Source organism: Colossoma macropomum, unplaced genomic scaffold (genome assembly GCF_904425465.1).
Source record: "Colossoma macropomum unplaced genomic scaffold, Colossoma_macropomum, whole genome shotgun sequence".
NCBI lineage: Eukaryota > Metazoa > Chordata > Actinopteri > Characiformes > Serrasalmidae > Colossoma > Colossoma macropomum.
In genome coordinates, this window is record NW_023494789.1 from 17,964,954 (window position 1) to 17,988,289 (window position 23,336).

Below are 23,336 nucleotides of genomic sequence, written 5' to 3' on the forward strand. Positions count from 1 at the left end.
TAACCGGCTCCTCTTTCCTAGTTTGCAGCATTGTTTAACTGTTAAACTGATGAGCTGGCAAGTTTTAATAAACTAAGGCCTAAAAAATCATGCCATGTGCTCATCTAATTAGTGACTAGGATTGGGCGGTATGACTGTAATACAGTATACTGTGAAATGAAAAATTAATGACAATATTTAAAAATTATGATGGTATTTCAAAATTACGACACATCAAATTTCTATTCCATGTCCGAACGAATAAAATAACACACTCCACAGATTTATATCTCACTGACTGGTGGTGTGGGAGCTCATCGATAGGTGGAGCTAACAGAAAAGGGGGGGGAAATCTTTGTTTTTTGGGAGAGTGAATTTAAAATGTTAAACCTAATTGGGTCACGGTGTGGATAAATTGCTCTATTACTTCAAAAAAACCCAGCATATTCAACACCCAATTTACTGTATAAATTTAAAGGTAGACATGAACCTTATTGTCATTCATGGTTACCACTTTAGAATAAGACCACCCTTGTAAAGAGTTTATAAATGGTTTAAAATGAATTCATTAATGGTTATTAATTAGGTCATGAACACCTTAAAAGGCATGGATAAACAGTTACAATAAAAAGGGCAAAAGTGCCCTTTTAATGTGTGTATGAACTGAATATTAATCATTAATAAGCTATTTTTTTTAAACCATTCATAAACGTTCCTGCGCATCTTGTTTGGCTTATTTTTGGGACATTACTCTTCTGGACTGTACAACAGTATAAATAAAACCAAAATAAAAACAATTGTGTCCTGGTCAAATACTGAGAAAAAATGTTAGAGATATTGACAGGTTAGTGACTTTTGTTAACTGACAGGAGAGTAGAGTAGTTTATTTATTTATTTGTTTGTTTATCTGTTTTTGTTTTAATATGTATGTCTTCTCTTATGTGAGTGTACCACTAACCATCACTAGTATCATTAAATGTTACTATTACTTGTATCTAATAGTAGCCATTAATTTTATACCACATCCATTGTAAAAACCCTGTGGGCATGTCTTGGGCTTTGTGAACATAGTTCTTGTGGTCTATAAGAAAAGGGTGTGTCAGAGTCAGGAAAAACCCTGGAAAAACTTCACCCCATGGGTGTGCTGTCCTCTAAAAGGGTGTCATTTTAGCATCAATTAGCTACAACCAAAGCTGTGTTTTGGTGTGGCTCGTTCAGCCTGCTAACTACGCTCTCTCCCAAACACCACAGAACAGGATCGATTTCAGCTTACTGTCACTCTGCTTTTGCTCTCTCAAGCATTTTTTTTACTAAATTTGTAGTAGAGCTCAAATTTTCAGAATAAAACCTATACTGTGATCAGTGCCGTTGGCTCCTTGCTAATCTATCGTTAAGGTAGTCCACCAAAAAGCATTCTAAGTCATTATTTCAGGTGTATAGACACTATACTTTACTGTGTCTTTTTACCTCCAAACTCAGTAATGCTACTTCTGACTTTCTACTGCTTATCTAAATGAACGCAACAACACTTAGGCTACGTTTACACAGCAGGTAAAAGTGGCCCAAATCCGATCTTTTTCCTCAAATGCGACACAGATGTGTCATCTGTGTGGCAGTGTGAACAGCAAAAAACGCACTGAATCTGACATTTTCAATTCCGATTTAAGACCCTTTCATATGTGGTGCTGAAATCCGATACGTATCCGATCTGCGGCAATGCGACTCAGTCTGAACAGCCAGATCGGAATTCATGCGACTTTTACGTCAGTACCACTCGACATTCCTCATAATTTCGCACTGCTGAGACTCACAAATATTTAGTCTGATGTTTCTGTACTGAAAAATTAGAAGAGACTCATCAAACCGCTCCATGTTCGAAGAGGTTTAGAACGGAACGGCCGAACGCACCGGAGGAGCCCGAGGCTGCAGCGTCAGAGAACAGTTTAAAGAATCCGAGGACACGAACCAAAGAAGTGGCCGAATAACACACCCTTTTTATGGTGAACTCGAACGCATTGTGTGTGATGAGTACAGCTGTCAACCACTGGAACTTTATACTCGCTCCTGTGATGCTGGCGAAGACGAAACTGAAAGCTGCGGGAGCGACTGGCGTTTGCTGGCCGTCATGACTGTTTACCTCTAGATGAGCCGCCACGTGAAGCGCTTTTGCGCATGGGGGTCGGTTTAGGAGCGTAATCTGTTCAGACTGATGTCGCATACAGATCACATTTAAAAGATAATGTGAACAGCCAAACCAAAAAATCGGATTTGGTGAGAAAATCAGATTTGGGCCACTTTTACCTGCTGTGTAAATGTAGCCTTAGAAATCACATTACGAATGGAGAATTTAATGGCAGAGATTGACCATCTTTTGCATTGGCCTTTAGCGGTTAATAATGAAAAGAAGGATAGAAGAATATGTCTCACTAGGGTTTTTTTTTCCATTTTATAATTTTTTTAGACACCTGCAGAACTGCACAAGTTAAAATAAGTACACAAGTGGCAAACTGCAGATCACATTGCTGTCTTTGGAAAACCAGAACAAAACGTAGGGGCCAGGTGCAGGAGTCTGCACAGGTAATACAAAGGCTTTCCTGTACTCAGAGCCTGGTTCATCCTCCATGCCCGAGTGCACGGTGCACAAACACCAGCCGCACTCATGGGAGACGGCCCAGACACTAAGCCAGGGAAAGAGAGGGCTCCCGTACAAGCTTAGCCACTAGACGTTCATAACAAAAACCCAGGTAGCAGAGTCAGGGCAAACAAACCTCAGATGAATGCATTTTATGCCTGTTCAAAGTCACATTTATCTGTCTGACTGAGAGACAGATTATGTGGATGTTTATGTTTGAGTGTGCATGAACATGATGAGATTCGTTCATTCCGCCCCCAAATGTATTCTCCTCTTTCAAGTGCTCTCAGAGCGTACTGCTATCAGGCTGTGGTGGGCTGCAGGAATTATTTGCCTGATACTCCAGGGAAAAGGAAATGAGTGGGTTTGCTACCTTTAGACGACCAGCCTGCCCGAATACCAACGACTAACACACTGTCTGTTTTTCATTAGAAAACAAAAAAAGACTGGACATTGGACAGAGATCAATGGAACAATCAGATCAGCTAAATAAACATATATATATATATATATATATGGAGAAATGCATAAGATCAATAAAAGGTAAAAACCAAGGCTGGGTATAAAACAGCAGTATGTCTTAAATTCTGTATGTTGCTTCTTTGATTACCCCACAATTCGCTGCACTCAATGAATATACTGAGTTCCAACACCTCCAACCCCACTTTTGGTCTGTATAAATACACAAATTATATTGTCTGTTAAACAGTAAAGCTGCACTATGTAAATTTGGAGGAAATGTGCAATTGCATGCAACATGCAAAAGAACATTTGTCAGTTGTGCTTCAGACCCCTACGAGAGGATGAATCTGACGCTCGTGAGCGTGTTAAACATTCAAAGAGGATTTAGGCAAAACTTGATGAAGGGTGTGTCTTTGGAGTATGAAAGTTAATTATCTACTATTCTCATCATATCTTCATCAGTATAATGTTTACAGTACTGTGCAGTGTCTCTGAACACATCTACTACACAGTCTTCAAAAGACTTCTAGGCACGACTGAAATTTTTGGAAGACACACCTTTTTAAGTAAAAAGAATAAGAATAAAATTAAATCAAAATGAAGATTTGTACACAAAGTGTAATGTCATTTTTTTTGGTAAAACATTTTATTTTTACTTCAGTCGATTTTTACTATAAACATAATATTGGGGCTGTTAAATGACAATCACATTCTTATGTGTAATTAATCGCATGGTCTTATCTGTTCAAACGTGAACTGGGTTATACGGCAAAAATGTAGCATAACGATACTCAAAGAAGTTTTTACAACACACTAAGTCACAATGCTTATATTTCTTTGATAAGTTAGAACAGACAAAGTAGTGCCACACTTAAATATACTATCAAACTAGGAATCTAATGATGTCCCATACTGTGCTACACTAAATCTAGTTAAATAGGACTAATTTTGCTCTCTTTGTAATTTGCTGGGAAAAGTTTATGCACTTACGATACCCATAATATGCTCAGAAAAGCATATTGCGACGGAATCTATCCATGGTAACAATAAATACTGTCATATTACCAAGCCATATCCTAAGAACAGATTTTTTACCACTCAACAAGTAGTGCTTTTGTATAGCTATGAGTAGACGGTATAAGCATAAAGTCATCGCAGCCCTAGTAACAACAAAAGCCACCTACTTTAGTAATATGGTCACTACACAGTACTGTATTGTTGCTCATGTTGACAGTTCACTATCTGTTGCACACTGGAAAAAAACCTTACACATTTGCATATAATGTGAAATACAATTAATGAGAATTGGATTTCTACAGGGCATTATCCCCCTAATCAGTTTTACGACAGCTATAATATTTTTGGTGGGTCAAGTGTGCAGAAGTAAAAACTGTTCCTAACTCAAGGTCCAAGGAAAGCTGAATTCACACTTGACTGGTGAAGCACAAAGAGGGGGTAGTGTCAAATTAAATCAGCTTTCTGGAGAAAGGCTAGAAGGACAGACCCCACCCTTGTTTCACTGTGGGGTTTAGGCCTCATTATCATAGAAAACAGTAGAATTGCTGCTGGTGGAGAATTCCTCACTGCTAGAGTTGTCCTATCAGCACAGATGGTCAGGAGGGCAATCAGTGTAATACCAAACAGGTGTGGGCTAAAAGTAAACTAGAAGCCAGCAGGCAGACTAACTAAGACCTGAGCTCCGTAGAGGACTGAAAAGCACTTTCAGATGTGACTGTACCACTTCCAGGTTACACCATCATGGAGCAGACATGAAAAGGCACACACACTGGTCTAGCTGGCAGAGTAATAGGGGGTTAGTTGAAACAGCAGTGGTCTCACTCACACGGCTGGAGAAAGTAACCCTGACCAATGTGAGGCGTGGGCTGAGACCCTTTCACAGCAGAGGCTTGACCTCTGGAGGCTTAGAGTTCAGCAGGGGCCACAGTTACCAGACAGACTTTCTCTCCCTGCTATGCTCGGAAAAAGGTTTGTTATTAGTAGTGTGGCACCAGACCAGAGTGGACAGGGACCAGGAAAGTCACCTAGAATGAAAAGAACTCATTACTTGGTGAAAGGAGGCACGTTCAAAATTCAAAATAGTAATTTTCTTCTTTCTTCAGGTCACACAAACGGAACAATATAAAAAGGCAGGATACTCTATTCGGTCATCCACGGAGCACACAATCAATCAGGCCAGCTAGCCTCATTTGTAAAAGTGTCCAGACTGTATGCTGTTGAGGAACTACAGGTTGAGTCTTACTGAGACTAATGACTATCAGCTAGCAACTACAAATATATTCACTGGTTTCATATTTGTCACCATCGTTCTAAGCCATGAAGTGTCTAGAGGCTAAAGTGAAAGGAAAGCAATGGGAGGAGATGAAAGGAACGTAATGAGAGGTAAATCTTTGCACAAAATTGATTTAGGTCTCAAACGGAAATGAGGAAAATTCTGTGATGCTGATTACAAAGAGTTAAGTGGGTTTTGCCTTGAGGAGCATGCAGGCTTATTTCAACACAGTGGCCCTTCTCCCCCTCACAGCTGCACTGTTTTTACACTAACTGCTCTATGAATGGCCTTGGGGCAAACATGGGAATGATGAGGGTCAACAACTTTATATGTAAACACTCCTCACATTATATTGGTACACAAACCATTTCCTTGATTTACTATAAGATCCTTGAACAAGGAAGGATAAAGTGCCTTTCACTTAGTGAATACTACACTTAGTAAAGAGGAGGAGGATGGAAAGAACATAATGTTTGCTAAAACATGGCAGCAATTTCCTCAGGCTTGCCGAATTCTTATACAGTTCAAGGCAAGAAGGAAAGTGGAACTGACTGCTGGCAGTACTGAAATTGCTTCTTCTTTATGACATTGCCACAGACTAAGCAAGCAAAGAGCAAGGCATCTCAACAAGTACTGCAGAATCCAAAAGAAGAAGAAGCGTGGAGAAAAGCAGGTGCTGAAAACTCATTCTTGCTAGCTAGAGTAGTGTGCTGTGTACAAAAAACCTGAAAGAAGGAAAAGAGGAGGCCCTCCTCCTTTCACTGTGGCAGTTCTAAAAGGGACAGGCATAGAAACGTGAATAGTACTGACAATCATTCCTCTCCTATTCACGGGCTCTCTTTGTAAGAGCTCCCTACTCATCTTTCAGCTCACTCCTCTTGAAAGCCTCCCCCCCTCCTTTGCTTTTTCTGGCTCTGGGCACATGTTCAAGTCGAGCTGACTATATGGTCACTGCAGAGGCATTTGTCAATAGAGCCGAGCGCTGGCTTGTTATTCAAGAAGCAGCTTTAAAGAGTCTTTAATGGCAAGATGATTTCACTGGATACTGGGTGTTTGGCAGTTATGGGCTAGGTGACATTCCAGTGGACCGGTATCAGGTCTTCCATCATGAACGAGATATTTGATATGTTATTATAGGCAACAAACAGGGGAGAGGGGAAAAAAAGAATCTTTTACAGAGCCCCTTGCACTCAGCAGGTACTGATGGATCTTCCATGAAACAGCAAACTAAACAGTCCAGTTATTTACAGTACGTGCAGAAGAACATACACACCATTGATGAATCATGTGAAAGGAAGAATCTGGAAAGAATACCTTTGCTGAAGGCTGAAGGGCTTTGGGATAGAAAGCTGAGGCAGGAATTTCCCCCCAAAGGACTTTGCATGTCCGTTTCAAATGCTACACAAACTACCTTACCTTGACCCTGATCTAACCAACAGGCCACAGAAATGTAAATGTATCTTTCTGAGATTTCATGTAAATTCTCTGGCTGGACACCACTCATTGATGTAGGCCCACCTGACTGAGGGAGGAAAGCAGGGAAAAACCCAGAAGCCTTCACAGGGAGCAAGAAGATGTGGTGAGTGCAAGCGTGCATGTTTTTGGGGGTTTGGGGGTTACACTGAAGGATTTACAGGCTTTGTTGCATGTGTAAAACCAATTAAAACTACTCATAGCATAATGACAACCACACAGTCAGAAACAGACAGGCAGTAAATACAGCATCTCCAAAGACATGTCTTTTTTTCCGGATTCCTACAGTCATTAGAGGAGTTCTTACAAGATGCTGTTGGTAAAACCATTAAAAAGCACCAGAGACCAGCACAGCCTCTCTGCTTCATTGCTTTACTCATGAGCCAATGTGCTGGAAGCCAACCCAATGAAGACACAACAGCCAATTCAAACATTTGCCACGTTACTGAGTCACCCTTACACTCATGTCTTTCTAATGGCTTGTGTTGTTATTAAAGGACAAAAACACCAGTGATTATTTCTATGACCACTCAGGATTTAGGAGGCACAATACTGTGGCAGTGCAGGTCACTGCCACGTGGGCCAAACAGGTGTTGTACAGGTCCCTATTTTAAGCCAAATGTTTGGAGAGGTTCTGGGAACATGCTGGGAACAGCCTTAGCATAACACCTTCTCTCTAACAGACAACTTTAAACACAGACATATTTGCTTCAGAGGGCAGTAACAGGTAATGATGCAGAGAGTATTTGCCTGGAACTTTTTCCCCTTAACTGATGTTTTAAACATTCCTACACTTTCACAGTACAGTCAACTTTCCAAACACAGTATTTGCAGACCACACTGTCACAATGTAATACTGTTATGAAACTGGTTATGAAGTCAGGTGGACCACCTTTTAAATGACTAAATACTCAGGGTAAAGATAACATTTTAAGTACCCCTAAAGCTGTAATAAAGACTATAAAAATAATCTATGTTGGATAAAAAAACCATGTTAAATATTTTACGTATTATTGTTATGTCTAAGAAACTACTAAAATGGCAGGAGCATCCCTTAACCTGTATGTGTATTAAGAATGCAAAGACCTATGAACATGCTGCATTACACAAACTATAAAGGCCTCACTGCCTCTTGGTTTCCAAATCGCACTGCCCCTACTTCCCTGCACACTGTGCTTTCACCTTTGGCAAATGGAGAATTCAGCCCTCTAATAACCTGACAAATTACAAGCAAGAATTCTAAGCACCAGACCAGCAGAATTCACTACCCAATAAATGTTAAACAATAAACTAAACAAAGGTTAAACCATGCTAAAGAGGGTACGGTGGAGGTGAATAACTTAGCAGGCTAATAACCTCGCTAGAATGCTATGCTAAGGAAAGTACAGTGAAGCAAGAGTTAACCATTCAAAAAACATGTTTTTGAGTGCATGCCACTCAAAGGCACTGTTCATTCAATCATGCATTTTTTTTATGCCATTTTGTAAGTTCACTGAATTCCAAATGCTTGCAAAAGCAATAAAAAAAAAGAACACTACCACAGAAACCTTTTGGAGAATAGGAATGAAAGGGGAAAAAAAAAAAAACAAACAAGACATCCTATGGCTATCTTTCAACCTTAAGATAACCTCTCTTCAAAGTAATGGAATATACAAGACACATGCACAGGGCTCAGGCTTTTAAACCCATCTATTGCAGCCAGATTACCTGGGGGGTTGAGAGTGCTTTCCAAACTAAGAGCGTGAACAATAATTGTATGGGGGATAGCCACAACACCTGCCTGCCTTTCACAAGCCATGAAACCACATCTAAGTGGGCTGACTGAGATCTTAATATGGCCTACACAAACACAGCTCCATGGTGACCGTTATACCATCAAATAAACTAACATTTTTAACTGCAGTTTTAGAACTATGACTGCAGGCCACCACGTTATGGAGTTACAGGCTGTGGGTTGGGTGCTTTCAGAATGCAGACTCTGCCACTAAAACATCCCTCAGAAGTTAACCATCTGAACATGTTAACCATCTGAATGTGTGAACCAAAGGGACATGGAGAATTTGCATTTCTTTAGAACTCTTTCAACGGGTCTATCAGGCATTCCAAATTTCCATCTCAAGTCTGTTCACGTCTTCTCCTGGCCGGAGTCCAGCACCGGGGTTTTGATCAACCTACGAGTAGCGGCAGTCTGTTTTTTCAGCACACTATGGGCTTGGTTTTCAGCTCATTAATGAACATTAGTTTCCTGTAGACCTGCATTTCTGGGGCAAGTGTCTGAAGGATCCTTTGCCCTATGAGGTCTCGGTCAGTCTCTGTGGAAAGTTCACTGTTTTGAGGAGGAAAGCTCCAGATTATCCTGGCTGAGTTGTGGCAGCTTGGTAATGAATACAGCCTGGTCTTCGCGAAGAATAAGCCTCCTTTATTAATTACAGCCACATGAGCTATGCCTATAGCTGCCATTGCATACGTGAAAACACAAGATAAACCCCTCAATATATTCTGACAGTAAGGACAAAACATGTACATGTCCGTGAGAACTCCCGTTAAACTACTAAAAGGGGCTGTTCATTTATTTGTGTTTACATTTTTAGCTATACGGTTCGACATGAATGTACTACCGATTGTCAAAAAAGATCAGTACTGATCATTTCAATTGAGAGATTATTGCAGTTTTATTTTTCATCTGTTTTAATTATTTGATTTTGAGGCACAGGTTATGGGGGAAGAAGCTGATATCAGGTTTTCCCTTGTAACAAATCAGAATTAGGGTAGGCATTTTGTCAGCTTCTCCCTGCTGCAGCACTGCACCATACAAACAAAAGTCTCTTTAGTTTAGTTTTGCCTGACAAAATACTAGTATGCAAACTAGTTAGCATTTTGAGTGCCATGACTGAAAACACCCCTTAATCGTTGTCAAAAGAACTGTAACACATGGCCTAAAGGGGAGGGGGGTTCCAAATTTCACAAGAGCAAAACTGGTCTTTGTAGAGCAGCTTTTTTATAGAAGTGTTTCTTCTCTCTTTCTATTGTCTCACTAGTAAATTATATGCAAATTATGTATAAATGCTAGCACTGAATGATCACCCATCATAGCCACAGTAACAAAATATAGCAAATGCTGATGATGTCTGCATGATGCTTTTTTTTGTTTATGTTGCCACTGTTACCCCAATGTCAATCACTGTGCAATATAAAAACACCCACACATCCCTGATTTAGCAGACGAGCTGAGTTTTTCTAGCTTTAAGTTTAATATGAATTATTGTTTGTTTTTTTTTATCTAACCCCGATTTAATGATCATTAAGTCAGACATCTTTAGTATCACTGACATATTTTTAATATTTGCAAAGGAGCTGAAAGCCTATTTTAAAAGTATCCACCAATAACATACTGATGTGTAACAGTGACCAACTTGCAGTCTTGTCTGTTTCACTGATGTATGATGGAAACTTCAAATTCCACTTGTAAGAGTAAGCTACTTATTGTAGGCTGCTTAGCGCAGACGTCTTACGTAGAGTATAGAAAAATGCTTGCGGTTACATCAGCTGTAAGAGGGTGATGTGGGTTCTTAAAGAATGCCAGAAGAAACTGGCCTTACACAAAGTTTCATAAACTTTTACTTCTGTACTCTGTTACTGAAAAGCATGTCAGCCCATGCTCACCAACAAACTGCTTAAAAACTGTTAAGTGAGGACAAATTCATTGTATTGCTAAAGTAATTCTGCGTACAAGATGGTGGCATCACTGAAATGAGCACCCTAAAAAAAGATCCCAGGAAGGGTACATTGTTAAGAAGATGAGCAAGTCTGAAGAACATCCACATAATGTAAAGGCTCTACACCAATTTTCCCCTAGGAGCATACGCTCAAGTTACTTATTATGCTAAACACAGCTTAAACTTGATAAGCATTAAACTTCTGACCTTCAAAAAACTTCTGACATGGTTTTCAAGTGGTGCTCAGGCACATGATGCTTTCAGGGAAACTTCTAAATTAAAGCTCACCATATAACCATGTAGACAGCAACTGGTTCTTATCTCTGCCCTACCTCCTCCTGTTAGAAGGATCAGTATCATCCTTATAAACAATTCCAACCAGACACAAAGTAATTTATATAAGCAACTAGTCCATCTTTTTCTTTTGGTGCTATATTCTACTGATAAGAACTGGGCTTGATTCATACCTCAACTCCCTTAAACCATCACTTCTAACAAGGAGCTTAAGAGAGAATGGCTAGTGAAGACATGAAAGATTGAGACCAAGGGCCAAGGTCAACCCAGAGAGGGAGCATAGGGTGCAGGGATGAGACGGTGTGGAGATATGTCAACCATCTGGAGGCAAATAAGTGTCATGCTGTAGCAATGCGAGTTCCTCTTTAACTAAACAATGACAGGGATTCCCCAACGAGGCTCAAGACATTCCGCTACAATGAAAAGAAATGGGACGGAACAAGAAATAAGTCAACCAGTCTGTTTAGGGATTGAGCTAGATCCGATTTAAATTAAGAAATGAAAAATGAAATGCTGAGGTATCTTTTTCAGCTTGATTATGAATCTAAAACTAAGACCACAAAGTAACAAAGGGGGTCTTCACCTAGTCATGGGAGCAAACACGTCCAGTACTCCTCAGTGCCACCCTTCAATAGCCTTCTGCGTAGACATGCCTTCATCAGATCACAGCAGAGTGTTTACACCAGTTTTGGGGAAATCGGGGGAGGGGGAGCTAACAGAGCCTGAGGGGTACACAGGAAATCCCCACAAAATTCCAGGCCAAACCAAAGGCAAGACACAACCAGCCACTAAAAAGAATACACATGAGGAATATATCTGAAGCATCGTCAAAAGCCCAACTCCATGCAAAATGGCAATTCAGAGAGGTGGTGTACGAAACACACATGCTGGACAGATCAGCCACAGCAGAACAGAGCACAGCAGGACTGGATACAGGAAGGCACTAAGACTTAGCAGACGTGACTGCTTGTCAATGTTTCAATGCACCTTGGTGGTATACAATAAAGTATAAGCGCTCTGAAACAAGCGCATAGTCCTCCAAGTTCCAATTTATTTGAATAGAAAAGAAGGGTTTTTTAGCAAGCGTATAAACTGCTTTGCATTGTAACCCCTGTAATAATCCCCTATAAACCCTGTAAAACCCCTATGTTAGGGCTGGGCGATAAAAAGATAACGATAAGTATCGCAATATTACTTTTCCCTCGATAGAGCGATAAGACAGGTTCGATAAATGTTCGATATAATACACCATTCTCACACTTCCTCGTTTTAGCGAAAGCCCTGGTGGCGTTTTCTACTGCAAGGAAAGCGACACTACTCTGCTGTCGCCAGGAGAGGGCGCACTTCCGAATTTTTCGAGTTGATTAGAGAGGGAGGGGGGCCACAAGTAAAAAAAATGGTCGCCAAATATACTTTAGCAACGGCTGAAACGCGGAGTTATACATTCCCTGTCTGAGTGGATGTTATCGGTGATCTGTTCTTCTGTGACTGTGAGTGACGAGGTCAGTGGTGTAACTGTACTGTTCTGCAGTGAACTCACCTCTTTCCATGCATCCTAACAACTTTAGCGGTGTTAAATCACATCTACAGCGCCGTGTTACAGCGCCAAACCGTCATATTTTAGTATTACTGCATTCCCAAGCAACGAAAGTGACAGAAAGAAGTGGGTTCATGTTCGAAAGTAAACTGAGGAAGCTGTGAGGCATTGGAGAGCGGGAGAGCGCTGTCTCTCCAGGCTAGCTGTTTTTAGCTGCTGGCTAACTTGAAGCAGCGCTCCGGCGAAACACAGTGAATTGATGATACGGTAGATCAAACAAGACACAAAATCACCGCTTTCAGTTTAAACATGCCTAAAAGGAGGACTCTGTTTGTCTGGTGCGAGATATTCACACTGCTGATAATGCTTTTACACAGCGAACGTCAGATATACTGCGGTTCACCCCTTAAACTACTACGGTAGCATAGAGAAACCCAGCCGTCGCTAGCTGGTGTCTGAATACTGTGATCTGCTCTGACATGGATGTGGTAGGAGTGACAGCAGTGACCTACCGAACCGAGTTGACGTTGTTGAGAAACTAAAAAGTTTAGCACTGTTGTTGGCCACTTGTTTAGCATTTGTAACAGGGTAGCCGAGCGCTCGTCACCAGACAGCTAAAAATAATCTGTTTTCTTTCTTAAATCATGACTAGTACAAAAATTGCAGCGGTGCTTTTCCAGCTGATAAAAACAGCTCAGAAACTTTCTCCCACTCTTTGCCGAGTGTTTGTCATGATCGGACCATAAGTGATAGTTTAAAACCACAGTTAACCACCCAGGAGCAAAATCAGCCTTCAAACGTGAAAGAAATCATGATTTGACATTTAGCGCGATATGTATCGATATCGAACGATATGAATTTTGTTTATCGTGATAACGTTTTTGGCCATATCGCCCAGCTCTACCCTATGTATTGCATTATGAATTATCTTCACAGGCTTAACAATCACAATCTTCATCCTTTTGCTCAAAAGGAAATGTTTGCCTTCATGAAAAACTTCAATACTTCTTTTAAGTAATAGAAAACTAGTAAACATAGCCTAAGGTATCAAGCGGTCTGTAGTCATTCCCGTATGTGTGCATTGGGAGGTTTTTGAATTTTTTATATATTTAAGGAAACAAACAAACAAACAAACAAACAAACCTCAGTCATAAATCAGGAAGAGCGTTTTTCTTGACAGATGTTCACGTACCACCATCCACTGAGCGTATCTAACACTCCCCAGAATAACACAGACACTGGAGGGCAGAGTATGTCTGCAGCCAGAGGAGGCCTGCATAGTTCACATTTTACTCTCATGTCATTTAAAGTTTTGGACTGAGTACAAGAATAAACTAAGCGAGGAGGCAAAGCCAGGTCTATGTTCTCCCCCTGAGCTCTACTGTTGTCAGAATGAACAAAGCAGAAAAACAGTGATGTCACAGAGGTAGGAAGGAACCTTACATGGGAAAAATATGCTCTAATCTGCAACCAACAAAATGTCATGTTTAGGTAAGCATACAGACGCAGACACATCCACTTCCAATCTCGGAAGACATAGCAAGGTATTTATTCCGGCTAATTTCACATACGTGAATTTTCTCATCAGCTTATAATAAACCTATCTTTAGCATGAACGGAGACTAAACAGTAAATTAGGATTTTTGAGAAGTAATTTAGCTTCTCGAATGTTATACATTATCACGTTTAACACTCTATACTCCACTGGAAGGCAAGGTAGAGCCTACATCAAATGTTTTGGTAAGGGGTTCAAATCAGTTTAGTCCAATGAAGTAAACAGAAAGATTACTACAGCCATCTAACCACACCACACACCAGATGAGATGCGCAAAACAAAGCGTGGTAGAAAACAACAAACTTAAGTTCATTTTGCAAATTTACTCGTAAAGTGACAAGGCTAGTAATGTTAGCTCATGCGAAGACTTTAGATTGACTGCCTTTCCCTGAGTAAAGTCACTTGCTATGGCTCTTTGTGGTCTGGTTCTGGATTTACTTTTAAGTCGACCAAGAAAACAAACCCGCATTTTCCTTGACAGTTCTAATATGTGATAACTGTCACCATAAACTAAATTTAGGAATCTGTGAAACATGAAGTCTCTGCCATTTTGGTGTTTTTTCCTTTCAGTAAAAGGCATGAGTAATGATGTGCCTCCAGACAAATGTTTGCATCACTTTCACAATTGAAGACATCAGTTCTTGGCTAAGCTCTTGAAAAATAAAGCAATGTCATGTTTCAACTCTGAGCACCAAGTTGTCTGACTTTTATCAGATTATATGTCTCTGACAGGTCTATATCAGACAGTTAACGCTAAATTACTGTGTATTTGCTAAAACAGCAAGACAGCATCATCAACAAACCATTACACACTCACAAAGCGTAACAGAGCTATGAACATAAAGCCTTACCTCACCTCCTGCTGCATTCAGTGGTTGACCCACCACAGCAGTCTCTTTGCATTCTCTTTCTCTGGTTCGAACATAAGTCTACTGTACAGCAGGACAGAGCATCCAAAAATTTGTGCACTGGCACTGACATTCCACATCGACGCACAGCAGCAATCTGAAACTGACTTTGAGCACTGTTCAGTTTCCCAGCGCCACAATCAGCATTTTGCCATTACTGCATTAAATTAAAGCCATATCAAGACCATTGAAAGCCACAGTGGCCTGAAATTTACACAGAGAAAGGCAGCCAGTCTTTTACATAAACAGTCAGATGATGTCTGTTATCTCTGCTAGCGTAACTAGCCTAGTCTTTTTTTCACCTTGCATCTTTCAGCTTGAAAACAGCAAGTATGTGGAGAAATAATAAACTGTTCCCAAGTAAGATTAATAATGTTGAAAGTTTTATTTCATTAAAATTAAACAAGTATAGTTTTAAAAACAAACAAACTTGTTTATATGCATTGTACAGCACTGTTCTGATACGTGGCACTATACAGTCTCAATGCTGTGCTCCACGGTGGCCATTTTTGAGCTCTACACAGCAGCGCAGTGATGATCCTGACTCCGTCCCTGCACGTGTCACACATGCCCCCACTCCAACTGTGTAGTCAGCCAATGAAAGTTCCTCAGTTGAACACAGAATCAATGGCCAAAAAGCAACACTTTCTTCACAGATGAGAAAAATTCAGGTTAAACCACACAACACGAAAGCTGAATTAAAGTGTTTTTACCCTGACTGATTACAGACTGCAAAGAGCACAAGTACATTAAACTGAAAAAAAAGAGAGTAAACTAGGACTATTAATGCAGTAAAAGAAAGATTTTGAGTAGTTTAGCAGTACTGGAAGTCAGTGACTGGCAACATGCATCAACATAGTGATGGTGTTGGTATGTGTGCTTCCATTAAAAACAAAGGTTTAGAACTGTTGGATGCTATGTGTTGCCCGTCTGATGGAAAATATGCTCTGTGCTGCTCAGTGCTGTGGGCCAATACCACTAGAATTGGACACTGGTGTCTTAAATAGTCTTTTTACACAGAATAAGTTCATATCTCTAACTGAGAGCATTCGCTTGGACATTTAGCTGAACTATGCAACTCTTGAACGCTAATGCCAAAGTAACACCGGTATTAAGTGAACACATTTTCAAATTTTCACCATGATCATCGTAAGTCTTTCAAGAAAGAAGCAGTAACTATACCTAAAACCTTAGAAGAAAAAATGAGCAACCAGCTCTAACAAAAGGCCAAACATGCCTACCACCAAAGTCGTCCGCATGAAAATCCCATTTTCAATATGTTTACTTTGTGTCAGACTGGGTTGAGCTCCACAGATCTTAGAGGGCTCATTGCAATGCAAACGTAAATAAAAAGTAAATACAAGTGTCAAACTCCAGCGTTCATCACTAGCAGTCACTCTCTGTTTACAAGACAAATCAGCAATCAGGGTTCCCTTTACATACATCAGATCCATCCTCAAAGGAAAGCCCTCCTGATGTATGTAAAGGGGATGAAGTTGTTTGCTCTGCAGCAGAAGTTAGAGGCTGAAAAAACTGGCAGAAGATTAGGATCTGTGAAAGGAATTACAGAACTCCAGAGACCCTGAAGAGGGACAGAAAGGAAATAACAGGGAGTGATACGAGAAAGCGAGAGAGAGACAGAGACAGAGAGAGAAAGAGAGATAGAGATATTTCAAGTTTATCCTTTTTGGCAGCCTGCGCTGAAATAGCTTTGGCAAAATGAGACTCCAGCTCAGAGATCTACACAATCACAAACACTGTCTGAACATTTGAGGTCGGATCAACTTCACAAGTATGAGAGAACTTAATCAAACCAATAATCAGAAGTCAGACAGACAGCAGCTGCATGAAACAAAACGCATGGCCCTTTTAACCAGAACCCAAAAAGTTTTAGCAGGCAGAACATGATACTCATGAGTCAGACTACAAGCTCCTCAAACCACATCAGTGGCAATCAAGACTCCTGCACTCCACAGAAGCAGACACCTGATTCTCTCAGGCTATAAGCGTCCACAACAGGAGGCTGCTGATGTCCAGAGATAAGAGTCAAGCTAAGAGTCTGTTCCCTCAAACAATGGCCCTCAATTCACTCCTGGCAGAGCGACACGGTGTGGTTGATCTGAGACCGACAGCGGCTATATAGGTCTCAGAATCTTTAGGTAAGATGAAGAGAAAATATTTTATTAAAAACTATCCAAGGAAAACATTTTGGCACACTTGAGTAACAAAGGCTGCCTTGAATGAGCTAATGCTGACCATAGCACTAACTGGCAAAATGGGTGATGACCCATCATCTACTTAATAAAGCTTTTTGTCTCTCTTGAGTGGATGATGTGCCAACATATTAGTTGATTGAGGTTACACTGGGAAGAGAAAAATATCTTTTGTTGTTTCTGGTTCTATCTAACACCAGCTAGAATAGTTAGCCAAGTTACAACTGCACTATCTCCGCCAATTATGTTTTTAACAACACATCTTTGGCAATCCGCTCACAGTAAGACACTGGTCTTCCTTTGTAATAAAGTATTACATTTAGTTAAATAAGCAAAACTGTCACGCTGCACAGGCTTGTTATGACTTAGGGGCATTTCATTGAACTGTTGTCCTATATATTCTTACCGACTTTCCGTTATGGAACATAACGTGACTCCAGCATTCAAATAGTGGCACCCAGAACAGTTGATCAAATACTTGAGTACTTGTGCACATCACCAATGTTTAAATGTAAGTCTAGTGTTAGCAGGATATAATGCATATACTTTACACACACACTTTAAACTACTTTAATACATAAATTTTGTGAAAGAGCAAAACACTCAAATTACAATATTAATTTAATATGAAAAATGTCAGCAATAGATTTGGATGGTCATATTACTTTTATACATTATTTTAAGTTAATTCATACTAATTAATTTTCATTGTAACATTATCTTGCACTTCAGGGTAAAAGCTGTTAAACTGGGGAGGATTTGTGATGTTGCATAAATGGAAAAGAACAAATGGACAGAGTTGAAAAACACTCAAAATAGACCCACAAAAGTGCAATGCTCAGAGACCAATGCTGTCCTCTATAATAAGAAGCTGAAGAATCCAGTATATGCTTAATTTAACCAGTGTGGACCAACCAAGCAACACTGGACCAAAGATCAAGTTCAGAGGCGCTCACAACGTTTGTCGTCCATCACTCACTGAGCAAGTTGTTTGCCCACCGATTTCAATCTGGATCGCAGCCATCATGCCCAAAACATCCCTCATCCTCAATCATACCACAAACCAACCTAAAAAATGAAAACACAAGTCATCACATTTTGCCAGAAACTGTCAAAGTGTATTTTCTGATGCAAAATCTCCTGGCACAGCCAACCCATGTTGGCAAGACACACAAGGACGTGGGCTGAAATTACCAACAGAGAAAAGAGGGGAAAATGGCTGGGAGACCAGAAAGAGAGGCAGAGCAGACCTCTGAAAACAGTAATGCAGTGTTGTGGGGGGCAGTCACCCCACTTTCTTTTTTTAATATACAAAAAGCAGCATTTCGACATGTTTGTTCACACGACAGATTCCAGAACACTCAACAGAAGAATTTAGAGACATGTTGATATTCATAATCTGATTGTGACTGTCAACGAGTGTAAAAGCCCACCACAGCATTAATCAATCAGCACTGATCAGATACAGAAATGTCTAGCTCAGAGACAAAGACAGACACAGCCAGCTACTCACACATTTAAAAATTGGTAAAGGCAGTCATGATTACTCGATTAAAAACTGCATTAGTAGGCACAGTGGATGATGATGATGCATATTTTAAATCTCTCATAGTGGCCTCTACTGCAGTGTTTAAAAGAAAAACCCAACAACATAGGCGTACCCTTTAATATGCATTTCTTTCCCACAGTTTTTTTTTTATTTTATAATTTTTTATAAAGTATTTTCAGCTTCTTTGTTTATCTTGGAATCTTGAAATGCTATGCAGGGTTTGTTATTATGATGTTACTGTCCACTGTTTGGCTTTTTAAATCAATTACATGATTAATCAAAATAAGTAGTATATTACTCAACTGTGAACATAACTGATACTGACAGCCAGGGATGGGGACTTGAGTCAGCAACTCTAACTTAGGTCTCAGTCAAGTTGGATGCTGACCCACTCCTGACTCAAACAGGACTCACCCCTAACTGCCCTGGACTCGAGACTTGACATTCGTGAAATTGCAGCATGAGAAATACAAAACAGACAGAACTGATTTATACTAGCACCATCAACCTTAATGCAGTAAATAAATAAAACATTTCATTTCCATTGTTTTGTGTGTGATTTTGTCAGTTTTGCCGCAGTCATGCGGAGGCATAACTGCAGTGCTATTTTTCCTCAACCCGCAACTTCAGCAAGTTCAATGCAGCTTCAAATAACGAGCCTTCCATTACAAAAAATTCTTCCGTCTGATGGACAAGAACAAAGCAGTACATGCAGTAAACGTGGTGCTTAAAGGAAGGAAGACAATAACTTAAAATGGTAGGCTAACGTCATTTGGATAGTAAGTATGCTAACTAGCACAATAAATAATTTAGCTGATTTGTGAACATCTCTGGGAACAGCCATAAAACAGTCAACAAAAAAGTAACAATAAAAATAAAAACAACACATGCTTTATAAGAGGTATGAGGCCATACAACTACTTAGACTGCAAACCCTGACATTCTTCTTTACATATATAGTCATCAAAAACTAAAAGTGTCTTTAACTGGACTCAACATTGATTACAACAGTTCCATACTGCATTTACACATTGGCATTAAAAAACACTGTTTCATGCCTCATAGCAGCACACAGCCATTAAATATTGCCATAGTGACAGCATTCCTATGGGGCAACAATGTTACTGAATATCTATCCTTTTTAGTGTTTTAAATACATTTTTCTAAATAAACCTAATGAGCTTTCATTAAAATGTTTCAAAGTTTTGTTGTACACCTGAGCTCTGTATCCATGTTTTCAGAGAATCAACATTCAGTTTATTCTACTGCTGTAGCGAACTGCAAAGCTGGGAAAATTAAACTTTTGACAAAATGTTCTGCTGGCCATATGTTGGCGGTGGCAGAATTTATCGCTGATACACTGAAAAACATGGAACATCCGACTTGCCGTTGTCTTCAGTCAAAAAAGCAGAATTACTATCATGTTGTTTGAATCTGTGCTTCTGTATTCGTCACATAAGTGTTAGTAACTGCCATCAAGTTGTTTCCGATTGCTGGCAACCATTTGGATAGTGTTCCTCCAGAATGTTCTGCTGTATTCGTCATAGTTAAGATAAATTCTTGTTCTCAGTATGTCTTTATCAGTGTGGGAAAAACACAACTCAACCCTCAAAATCACTCTAGGATTTTCTTATTTCTACTTTGAATATAAACACATTTAGGCACAGGCCACTTCAGGGACTTGCTTTGTACACAAGCCCACAGAGAAACTCTGGAACTATTTCAGACTAGATTGCTCCAGTGTGCTCTGCTCACTGTTTCCTTTTTCCTGGAGGAAGTTGTTACTGCAGCTCTACAAGCCTTTCATTAACCCGCGTACTGCAACACTTGTGATAGTAATGACCAGTTACAGAACCACCAACATCCAGCACTAAACAATCATTAAACAATTCACACCAGATCAACTGGAAGGGTGTTTTCCAAAGGCTGAACTAAGGCATCCTCTGAACATCAGCAGGTCATACAAGCCCTTTATCTTTTACAGATACATGGTGAGATATAAAAGCCTCAGGATGGCCAGATGGTCTCACTAAGTCATTGCAAATGTCCAAAACAATATTTTACAATTATACTTTGAGCAATTGAGTTATGACATGGACCACATGACTGCTGTTAAAAGCCATGAATCTGACAGCGCAGCCTCATTCCTCCCATGCCAACACAATGTAGTAGCTGTCCCTTTTTCATATGCTTCCCATTAGGGTTAGAAGAAAGGCTAAGTAATACAAATGACCCCATGCTGGACATCATTCAACAGCAGCAAACATGAAACATCAGAATTATTTGCAAAGCAAATTCAATTTCCATAAGCTTTTATTATAACATACATAGCTAAAAAAATAAGTTTAGAGCTCACTTATAGTTTATACGTTGATTATCAATCTGATATTTCTTCCATTGGGGTCACAGATGGTTACATTGCAATATTCAAGTCTTCTGACAGCATGACTATCACACTATAACACCATCCTCAATAAATGTTCTAGTTACAAGCAGCCTCAAATTTCCAGATCATTGCACTGCTTCATCACAGTCGATGAAAAGGAGTCTTATTTTTGGAAAATGAGCAGTTTTTCCCCTCCATCCAAGACAAAACATTTTTTTCAGTCTGCCTTGTGCGTCTCAGAAATAAGACACTTCAAATATCAAAAAACTGTCTCTCTGATACGTCTGATTTTCTATGAATGTACCATGGAGGTGGGAAAGCGGCAGTCAAGCATTTTTTTGATACTAATAGGCACTATTGGACAGACAGTATTAACATCATCAATCAAGCTTCACTCAAATAACAGAGCCATCAGATTCTACTCAACAGCCAAAGGTTCAACTACAGCTGTCTTGAGGATGGACATTAAATGGTATTTTTCAAACCTCAGCATAAATCTGTCCATTATCCCAGCTTCCAATCTTACATCATCACGAAGTGCTTATAGCAGTAATCAGAATGGCCTAATCAATACCTTGTGCAATCACTTACAATGCAGTACAGGACAAGTTTAGTTGGGTTATTTTTACTGACAACGTATTAAACCAAAACTAGTAATCACGATTTAAGTAACTTTTTGAATGAGACACAAAACTACAGCCTTTGGCTTCCTTGGAGCACAACTTAGCGCAGTGGTTCTCAATTCTTAACCTAGAGTCCCTGTGTACTGCAGACTGTTGTGTTTTCTTGCTCCAAAAAAACACTTTTTAGAGTTGATGAGTTGAGTCAGGTGAGAGCAGGAAAAACACAAATTCTTAGTAACTCGTTTCAGTTTCTCTGAAACTTCTACTTAAAATAAACAGCTTTGACTTTACTTCTACTTAAGTATATTTGTGAGAAAGGGAAACTACTTTTTCCTCAGTCATTTTAGTCTTTCATCCACATTTTGTTGATTATTTCTTTCACTTTCTACGCTGATGGACTCGAAGCCCTAAGGAAGATTTACTGTAGTTCTACTGGAAACTCGGGAGATTTTGGACCTAATAGTTTTACTATATTAACTCATGCTTAAGGTGTTTTCCTATTTCATTACAGTAACACTATTTTACTTAAGTATGTTTCTATGTTCCTCTCCTTACTTCTGGAAGAGAGACTCCAGGAGCAGGGCTGATAAACACTGCGTTAGCCTTTAGCTCTCCTGTGTATAGAGCTGTAGCTCACAGTTAGCCAACAGCTGCTGGAAGTTTGGAGCAGTGCAGGATTAAGTTAAGCTAGTTATCTGTGCCTGCGAGTAAGCTCCATAACGCACTATTTTAGACTTTTTCAGCCGAGCTTGGTACTTTCTCACCGCACTGCATCACAGGTATGTTTCTGAAGACCAGAAACGAGCAACTTCGACTTGACGCCACTTCTGCTCTGGTTGGTCTGCTTGCTAACAGTGTTAACCTCTGCCAACCTCATGGACGTTCTTCAGTTTTAACATGAACATATCGTAACAAAATGAGCGAAAGGAGTCGAACGCGGACAGATACATACCGAGCAGCTTCTTCACCTCCTCTTCGCTCATGTAAACGTTCACGCTCGGGCGGTTGCTACCGTTGAAGGCCGGCGCTCCGCCGGGCTTGGCGAGGCACAGGGCCCCTTCGAGGAGGAGCAGGAGGAGAAAGCAGCCCGCGGGTCTCCAGAGCGCCGAGCGCGGCCAAGCGAAGGACAAAACCGGGCGACTCGGCGGCATCGCACTTCACTCTCCCCTCGTTTGGTCTCCGGTTCAGCCTCGCAGCTTAACCTCAACCTCATCCGAAGCTTGAGTTGCCTCCTGAGGGCAACATACTAATAGTGCCTGGCGGGTAGACGAAGCCTCCACAGTCCAGCCGCCCCCCACCACCACCACCACCACCACCACCACCCTCACCCTGAGTCCCGGCTCTTCCTGGCCGAGCTAAGTGGCTAGCTCTTCAGCTAACTTTGTTCAAGCCTCGCTCGGTACGGGCAGCATGTGGACGGAGAAACGGAGATTTCTCTTTCGACTCTGCTTAAAGTTTTATTTCTTTTCCTCTGCCAAAGAAATAAGCCCCAAATAAGAAACTCTTTGATTACAGCGAAAAAACAGCCCTAGAAGTGTTCGCATCCAAGTCTTTCCTTTCATGGTCTTTCCTCCCCCTCCGCTACAATCTCGGTTTTCACTGAAGAAAGGGGGCGGGGCCACCCAACACGACTGCGCACGCTCACACGCACTCGCTCACTTACGCATACACACACACACATAAACACACACTCTTAAATTCACCACATTATCGGGACAC

The 23,336-nt window shown here is 40.4% G+C and overlaps 1 protein-coding gene across 3 annotated transcripts in view; it reads right to left on the reverse strand.

Annotated features, from left to right (window-relative positions):
* ryk (receptor like tyrosine kinase) overlaps positions 1-22,921 on the reverse strand; it is a 62,383-nt gene extending 39,462 nt beyond the window's left edge. For all 3 annotated transcript variants that reach the window (XM_036570391.1, XM_036570392.1, XM_036570389.1), the window contains exon 1: positions 22,570-22,921. In XM_036570391.1, coding sequence (XP_036426284.1) covers positions 22,570-22,768 — 199 coding nt within the window. In that variant the 5' untranslated portion in view covers positions 22,769-22,921. The remainder of the gene's footprint in view (positions 1-22,569) is intronic.
* Between the last annotated feature and the right edge of the window lie 415 nt (positions 22,922-23,336).